The sequence below is a fragment of the Staurois parvus genome, unplaced genomic scaffold (genome assembly GCF_062004578.1).
Source record: "Staurois parvus isolate SC_StPar_1 unplaced genomic scaffold, SC_StPar_1.0 ptg000184l, whole genome shotgun sequence".
NCBI lineage: Eukaryota > Metazoa > Chordata > Amphibia > Anura > Ranidae > Staurois > Staurois parvus.
Window position 1 is genome coordinate 6,451,037 of NW_028317980.1, and position 8,964 is coordinate 6,460,000.

General features: G+C 46.8%; 1 protein-coding gene across 2 annotated transcripts in view; it reads right to left on the reverse strand.

The window, feature by feature from the left end:
* The window catches only part of PRR5L (proline rich 5 like), a 105,871-nt gene that overhangs the window by 17,686 nt on the left and 79,221 nt on the right, over positions 1-8,964 (reverse strand). For both annotated transcript variants that reach the window (XM_089677341.1, XM_089677342.1), the window contains exon 8: positions 148-277. In XM_089677341.1, coding sequence (XP_089533467.1) covers positions 148-277 — 130 coding nt within the window. The remainder of the gene's footprint in view (positions 1-147; positions 278-8,964) is intronic.

Here is an 8,964-nt window from a genome sequence, read left to right on the forward strand (position 1 = left end):
CAATGTAACACTCCCTGCCTCATTTTTACCATGTTCTTCAAACCGGGACAATGAAAAGCAGAAGGAATGCCCAAAAACCTTTCGTTTGCCCAGTTGAAGAGCCAATGTTGGGTGGAAGCCAAGGCCACCACTACAACCATAGCTTACCCAGTATACAGGTGCTGGTGTGGCTGTAGCTTCTGTCTGCGTATGCCGTCAAGTACGGTGATACCACCATCTTCACCAGTTCCTCCAGCTTCAGGTAACCTTCACTGGGGCCCGACGGCTCATGGATACCCTGCAAAGAAGAAAAGGCTTCAGATAGCTGGCTAGACGTCAGCAATGCCTGTATTCAGTAGAATGAACTACTGTACATGTAAGCTGATCACTGAAATCTCATATGAGCTTGAACATGTAAATTTAATTTCAAAAGCTATTTTTCAAAATTCTCATGACTAGTGCACCAGAGATAGGTTCATCCAGACCCCACTACACCACCATTACCCTTCCATACCAATCCCCTTTACTTACTATACTTACAGAAAACATAACACCAATTTTGGAGTAAAATGGCCAACACGGCCTTTTATTAACAAATCAAGTTTAAACACATCAACCATTCCTTATAACAGAAACATAAAGAGTTGTTGTTGGTCTTTGAAGGCACCCCCAAAACGATCCGAAATGCACCTGCGGACAACCATATTCCACTGGGCCTCCAGCCGCAACCAACCAGCTCGGAGACAACCATACCGTCCGCAGTGCAGCACCACCACCTTCCAGTTAAACCTTGGTTAACTGGAATGTCCCCGGGCATCCCATACCAACGATGGCTCCCACACCATTATCTGTACCTCCAAGATAAGAACGGCCTCCAAAGACCAACCACTGCCCAGGAACCGAAATAACCCCCCCCCCCCGAGAGGAACACAATACTCACCAAACAGGGAGGGCGGGAGAGAAGCTCTCTCTCCTAAGTCCAGCTCCGACTGACGCCCCTCACCAGGACACCCCACCCTAAGGTGCAGAAGACCCCACCTACACTCTCCCTCTATCAACCAGATCCCCCAGCTATCCTTTACCAACCCCCTAATACTATCATTAACCCTTACACGTCTTCCTTCCCACTCTGGGCCTAGTCATGCCTGCCCTGCGCTAATTCTTTTCTTCTTTTTTCGCTGCGGGCATTTCTGAAGTGCAGTTTTTAATAAATAATACCCAGTGATCCTGCCACGAAGGTTCTTGTTCTAGGCACTCCCTGCTATGGGGTGGAAACGCTCTGCCCCATCTCCCAATTGTGTCCCCTTGTTTTCATCTACTCACACAGGCTTTTGATGGACACTACAAGTGTCCATTTTTTAAATGCATTTTTTAAAGTCCAACTAAAGGAATTAAAAAAAAATAAAAAATTCACCCTTGCACTGGTGCTTCCAGCACTGGAGGGGTAAATGCTCATCAAGTCTAGGGGGTACAGTACAGGTAGGATTACTTCAAGTGGTTGGAAAACTTTACATATACCCATTTAAGTGACTACCCTCAGGTGATACACAAAGATTTAACACATTCTCCTACATAAGTTGAACCTGCAGCCCTCTCTGCTCTACAGCCAAAGTGCAGAATTTACACAGCTTGTCTGAAGTTATACTCTGCAGAGATCAGTGAGAGCTGATTAGAAAGAAGGAACACCCCCCCCCCCCTGCACACAGGAACAGAGCTGAGGCTGCCAATCACATATTGTGTGCTGGAGCTCCCTTTCATGTCACCTTTTACATCTTGGTGTCAGCAGGGCTGATGCTAGACTATTTGGCGCCCTTGGCAAGACCAGCCATAACCTCTGACACTGGCCACACTCATAGGAGTGACGGGAACACATCTATCATCATATTTGTTGCCTTCCTCTGGATCAGTTGTGGGTATAGGATTACAACTTTTTTTCTTTTTTTTTTTAATGGTTGAACTGGATGAACTTTTGTCTTTTTTCAGCCAGACTAACTATGTAACTATTTGTATATATAATCACTGCCTGTCTTATCCATCAAATATCTGGAGTCCTAGAATACAATGATCTCCAAATACACAGCCCCTGAGTTCTCCACCAGGCCTGTCAGGGGCTAAAAGGAATGGCTTCAGCTACTGGGTATTGATGGTGGTGGACAGTTGAGGCCTCCTTCTCCATGGCCATGTCCCAGATGCTGGGGGTGAGGAAAGCCAGGCATGTCGGGCAGCAGCTTAGCGTCTGGTGACATCGGTTGCACACCAGGTGCCCAGCCTGGCACTGCAGGATGGGTGGGCGGCACATAGTCGAAGCAGATGGGACACTCAAACAGAGATGTCAACACGCTATATTGTTGCTGGGACATCGGCCTGGAGATCCCCGCCGCCGGAGGAGGGGACATGGTAGGACCAGAGGTGGCCTCCTTCTCCATGGCCATTTTCCAGATGCTGGGGGTGAGGAAAGCCAGGCATTTCTGGCAGCAGCCCAGCTTCTGGCAACATTGGTTGCAGACCAGATGTCCAGCCTGGCACTGCAGGATGGGGGGGGCGGCACATAGTCGAAGCAGATGGGATGCTCAGAGATGTCAACTCGCTATGTTGTTGCTGGGACACCAGCCCGCAGATCACCGCCGCCAATGGAGGTGGCAAGGATCATGCTGGGGCTAGGGTGTGCGGCGATGGGGGAGTTGGTGGTGGTGGCTTCTGTTTCCCGCCTGGTTTGTTAGGATCCAACAGAGGAAGGGTGGTTCATCACAGCTGGAGAGAACCATGGAAGTTTAGAGGGGGTGATTAGTAAACTCCTGGTTGGAGGGGGATGCAGGACAAGCAGCAGATCATGGCATATGGTAGATCCCTGGAACACACTACGGCCCTGCCCCCCCCCCCCAATAGCACTGTCAGCACCGGAGACAGATATTGGTTAATTCCAGGGGTGGACTGACCATTTGGAAACTCGGGCACTGCCCGAGGGCCCGGGGTCAGTAGGGGGCCCCACGAGATGCCCCTGGTACCTTTTTTGAGTTTGGGCAAGGACACAGGGGCCCCATGATCCCCTATTGCCCGGTGGCCCCATGAGTTGTCAGTCTGCCCCTGGTTCATCCTACCTTCTGGAACATTGTCACACGTCATCGGGCAGGGCGATGCATGTCCTGTGTAAAGAAGGTATAGTCACAGTAGAGCAGAGGCTGAGGGCCAGGACCGGCGGCTGTGAATGCTCCCTAGGCAGCAGTCCGCCCTAGATGGCTGCCTAGTTCTCCTAGGGGTAGCACGGCCCTGGCTGTCAGGAAAATTGGTCAAAAATGTTCTGGATCCACGGATTATGGCAAGTGTTCTGGCACCCCTAGGCGTAATGAGAATTTAAAGAAAATGTAGGCATTATATTTTTTTTCAGTTCTTTTCCATATGGGACAAAGTATATGTAGTACTTTATCCTGTGTTGTTAGATGCTTCCTAACCCTAGTTTTGAGGTCCAACCTGTACCCTCTCAACCCCTATCATGGCTGAGTCAACAACAACTAGGAAGGAGACGGACGCTTCATCATGGCTGCTTGTCTTGGCTCTGATCGCTTTTCTGAGACAAATAAGGACAACAGGAATGCAGAAGCTAACACCCTGCCTGTCCCTCTGCATTCCTCCTGCCATTGCCTGTCTTAGGAAAATGCTCAGAGCCAAGAGAAGCAGCTGTACAGTAAATGTTCAGTTGGGTTTACATCTACTTTAAAGTGGTTGTAAACCTCAGACATGAAATATGAACAAAATCATATAGTGTGTACATGTCTTGATCCAGAGCACTAAGTGTCATTTCTCTCTGCTGCTTACTTCCTCTGCTATCAGCATAAATCACTTCTGACAAGTTTTTCTGACACCAAGAGAAAAATGGTGACAGGGGAGGAACCTCCATCAGATTGACTGCCTCAGCTCTGTTCCTGTGACCTGTATGGAGGGGGGCACGTCTCTTCCCTCCAATCAGCATTCAGAGCTCTCCTCAATAAGTTCTGCAGAGTGTAACTTCAGCCCCCCTCCCCTTTTTTTTCAACGCTCAGACAAGCTTTATACATTCTGGACTTTGAATGGATATAGAGAAGAGAATACTACAGATAAACAGGTAAAACGTATGCTGGATGATTTGTTAAATCTCTGTGTATGCCAGTTACTTCACTGGGTATATGTAAGGGTTTACAACCACTTTACGTCTAAGTTCCCCGGTCAAACTGGGTGCGACTTGGCATGCAATTTGCATGCCATACGACTTGCAAATCGCATGACAAGTCGCACCTTAATGTCTAAAATTACAGTGGTCATATCGGTGCGGTTCCAACTTGGTCGGAACCGCACCGATTTCTGAAAGTGGTGCATGCATACCCAGGGGCGTCCCTAGGGTTGGTGTCACCTGGTGCGGTAACACTTGGTGACACCCCCTCCGACGATCTCCGTAGAATGGATCAAATCTGCGGATTGAGCATAATGGATCAAACTCGGATTCATTATGCTCAGTCCGCAGATCCGATCCATCCTGCGAGGATCATCAGCTTTCTTTACAACGTACCTTTTTGTGGAGCGGGTCCGGTGTCACCCCCGTATAGGTTGCATGCCGACGATCCCCACAGGATGTATGGGATCTGCGGATTGGAGAGCATAATGGATCTGACTCCGATCCATTATGCTCAATCCGCAGATCCGATACATCCTACGGGGATCGTCGGCATGCAACCTATACGGGGGTGACACCGGACCCGCTCCACAAAAAGGTACGTTGCAAAGAAAGCTGACGATCCCCGCAGGATGGATCGGATCTGCGGATTGAGCATAACGAATTGGAGTCCGATCCATTATGCTCCCCAATCCGCAGATCCCATCCATCCTGCGGGGATCGGCAACCTATACGGGGCGACATCGGACCCGCTCCACGAAAAGGTAAGTTGTAAAGAAAGCCGACAATCCCCGCAGAATGGATCGGATCCATCCAACGGGGATCATCGGCTTGCTTTACAACTTACCTTTTCGTGGAGCGGGTCCGGTGTCACCCCGTGCGGTCGGTGTCACCCGATGCGGGCCGCACCCCCAGCACCTGCCTCGGGACGCCACTGTGCATACTTTTGGTGTGAGTTGCATAGACATCTGTGTCAGATATCTTGCAAATCGCACCTCAAATCATCCGACTTTGAAATTGTGCGTCTTCACTGTAAGTTGCACAATGTCAAAGTCGGGATCGGCGTGTAAGAGATCCTCTGACAGAGCTTCTTGAAAAAAAATTAAATATGCGTCATCCCATTACAGGTTAAAAAAAATGTAAGAGCAATTGCAGGCACAATGAATTAGAAGTAACCCGTGAAATCGCTACATTGTGACCGTTGTGGCAGTACCCGTCCCCAGGCTTTGTGGTTACATGGGTTGTGCACATACAAAGAGCTCTATACAAAGCCATACCGATAATTCATGTCAGATGTACAGACTTTTCATATACAACCTTTGCACCCTCTGCAGCCTCATCTCCGCCTTTCTGATCTCCTGTTGCCACTCGCTAATTACAAGACTTCTCTTGTGCTGCAGTCATTCTATAGAGGTCTGTTCTCCAGGTCATGAGATGCTCACGGATCTCCAGACTGTCATACATCTACTGAAATCTCAGCATTCCATCGGAATCTCTGCCAGGATTTCATTTATTAAATCCTACAATTTCTATGGCTGGAAAGTCACATTTGCGGATGGTCATGGTCAGGGGTGGACTGACCATTTGGAAACTCGGGCACTGCCCGAGGGCCCAGGGTCACTAGGGGGCCCCATGAGATGCCCCTGGTACCTTTTTCATAGGCTTTTTTGAGTTTGGGCGAGGACACAGGGGCCCCATGATCCCCTATTGCCGGGGGGCCCCATGAGTTGTCAGTCCACCCCTGGTCACGGCCGATCTCTCGAGCATTTTGTGGAGAGTTTTGTTACAGTTCTTAAATCATTGACTCTATGAGCTTATTATACAACATTACAGGATAAGGATCTTTTTTTTTTGTTAAAGAATAGGTGCTGGTACCAGGGGAGGACTGACAACTAATGGGGCCCCTGGGCAATAGGGGATCATGGGGCCCCTGTGTCTTTGCCCAAACTCAAAAAAGCCTATGAAAAAGGTACCAGGGGTATTTCATGGGGCCTCCTTACTGACCCCGGGCCCTCGGGCAGTGCCGAGTTTCCAAATGGTCAGTCCGCCCCTGGCTGGTACTCACCCCCCTCAAACACTTGTGAGCATGGTCACCCATGAGGGTATTGTAGTGTTATACCCTATACTGGTTACTTTGCTAGATTTTCTACCAGGAGCCTCCAAAGTTTAATAAAGGTCCAGTTTACTGGGGGTACCAGGTTGTGGACATTGGTAGTAGAACATTCCCCAGCATCAGTGGGGGTAGGCAATGCTCAGGCTTAGCAAAAAATAAAAAATCAGATCCTGTAATCAGCAGGATGAGGAATAGTGCCTGACCATTGGTATTAGGGAGAGGAATAGTGCCCCATCGTTGGTGTCAGTGGGAGGAATAGTGCCCCATTGTTGGTGTCGTTGAGAGGAATAGTGTCCCATCATTGGTGTCAGTAGGAGGAACAGTGCTCCATCATTGGTGTCAGTTGGAGGAATAGTGCCCCATCATTGGTGTCAGTGGGAGGAATAGTGCCCCATCATTGGTGTCAGTTGGAGGAATAGTGCCCCATCATTGGTGTCAGTATTAGGAACAGTGTCTCATCATTGGTGTCAATGGGAGAAATGGTGCCACATTGTTGGTATTAGTGGGATGAATAGTGTCCCATCATTGATGCCAGTGGGAAGAATAGTATTTCACCATTGGTGTCAGTGGGAGGAATAGTGTTTCACCATTGGTGTCAGTGGGAGGAATAGTGTTTCACCATTGGTGTCAGTGGGAGGAATAGTGTTTCACCATTGGTGTCAGTGGGAGGAATAGTGTTTCACCATTGTTGCCAGTGGGAGGAATAGTGTTTCACCATTGTTGCCAGTGGGAGGAATAGTGTTTCACCATTGGTGTCAGTGGGAGGAATTAGGTCTGTGGGGCTGATTTACTATACACAACTAGGCGGTTCACTTTGCAGTGGACTTTTTCTCACAGTATTTTTGCTTGCACATGATTGGATGATGAAAGTCAGCTGAGCTTTACTTCATTCACTGAGCGAAGGGAAAATGCTCTTGCAAAGTGAACAGTCCATTAGTCTTTAGTAAATCAACCCCAATGAACCAGGTACTTTGATAGATAACAAAAGATTCTCTATGGGGTTGATTTACTAAAGGCTAATAGAAAACTGTTCACTTTGCATGGGAGGTCACATTTTGCATGGGAATTTTCCCCAGAGCTTAGTAAATTAGGTGGAGCTCTGCTGACATCCATCATCCAATCATGTTAAGGGAAAAATGTGTATTTTTTTATATTTTCCTAGCCCATGATTGGTTATTCATTGTAAAGTGAAATTTCACCACATTCACTAAACTCTGGGGAAAATTCCCATGCCAAGGGCAACTTCACTTGCAAATTTACCAACCTGTTTGCCTTTAGTAAATCAGCCGCTATATATCCATAGATTACACTACCAGACCATAGGAAGGGGAGCCAATAACATGGCTTGGTAGTTATCCATCATAGGGAGCACAAAGAGCACCATATGATAGTCCAACCAATCAGCTACACAGCAAGCACATGGGAGATTTACGGCAAAATCTGGCGCAGGTCTGCAGAGAAACCAATCAGCTTCCAGGTTTTATTGTCAAAGCTTAATTGAACAAGCTGAAGCTAGAAGCTGATTGGCTACCATACACAGCTGCACTAGATTCTGAAAGTTCAAGTTTTAGTAAATCTCCCCGTTAACTCTCCTATGGACTATGGAATATGCCTGCTATTTTTTATTTTCTTTAAATAAATATATATATATAAATAATAAAAATAAAATGCAAACATAAATTTATATATATAATTTATTTTTTTATTTCAGGTACTTATATAGTGCCATAAATTTTACACAGAGCTTTACATACATATATTGTACATTCACATCAGTCCCTAACCCTCAAGGGGCGTACAATCTAAGGTCCCTAACTTACATTCATACACATACACATATTAGGGCCAATTTAGACAGGGGCCAGTTAACCTTTCAGCATGTCTTTGGAGTGTGGGAGAAAATCAGAGTACCTGGAGGAAACCCATGCAGGCACAGGGAGAGAATGTAAACTCCAGGCAGGTGGTGCCATGGTTGGGATTCAAACCAATGACCCTAGTACTGCCAGGCGGAAGCGCTAACCACTTAGCCACTGTGCTGGTATTGGCCATTTATCCACCAGTCCTTTATAGTCCCTGCACTATGGACAATGAGGCATCAGGAGAAGATAAAATCAAGATCCAGGTAGGTTGTGCCGTGGTTGGGATTCGAACCAACAATCCCAGTACTGCCAGGCAGAGGTGCACATATATATATATATGTACACATACACATATACACACACACACACCACATATATATATATATATATATACATACATATATATATATATATATATATATATATATATATATATATATATATATATATATATATATATATATATATCTTAGACATATATGAATGCAGCTCTGTATTCATTAATAAACCCTTACATTTATTTTTATTCAAGAAGGGGGAGGGATAAGAAGCACAAGGAACCAATCATGCGCAAAGACCATGCTGAGAGAAGGAGAGATCAGAGTGACAAAGCCTGCGGCTTCTCTTTTCACTGTCCAATCACAGTGTGGAAGAGGGACAAGACCTGTAAGTGCTACTTAGCTGCAGCACAGAGGAATCAGGTCTCCTCTCTTGGCATATCTGTGTAAATCTCAGGACAGGTTTGACAGAAATACAAACCCTTTGTCAATGAAACTAGCTCTCAGACACGTATCTCATGTAAGTATTGAGCCATTTGCCTGGAGTTCAGCTCGAATGGCCAAATGACTGTCACCTTCCTGGTATGAAAT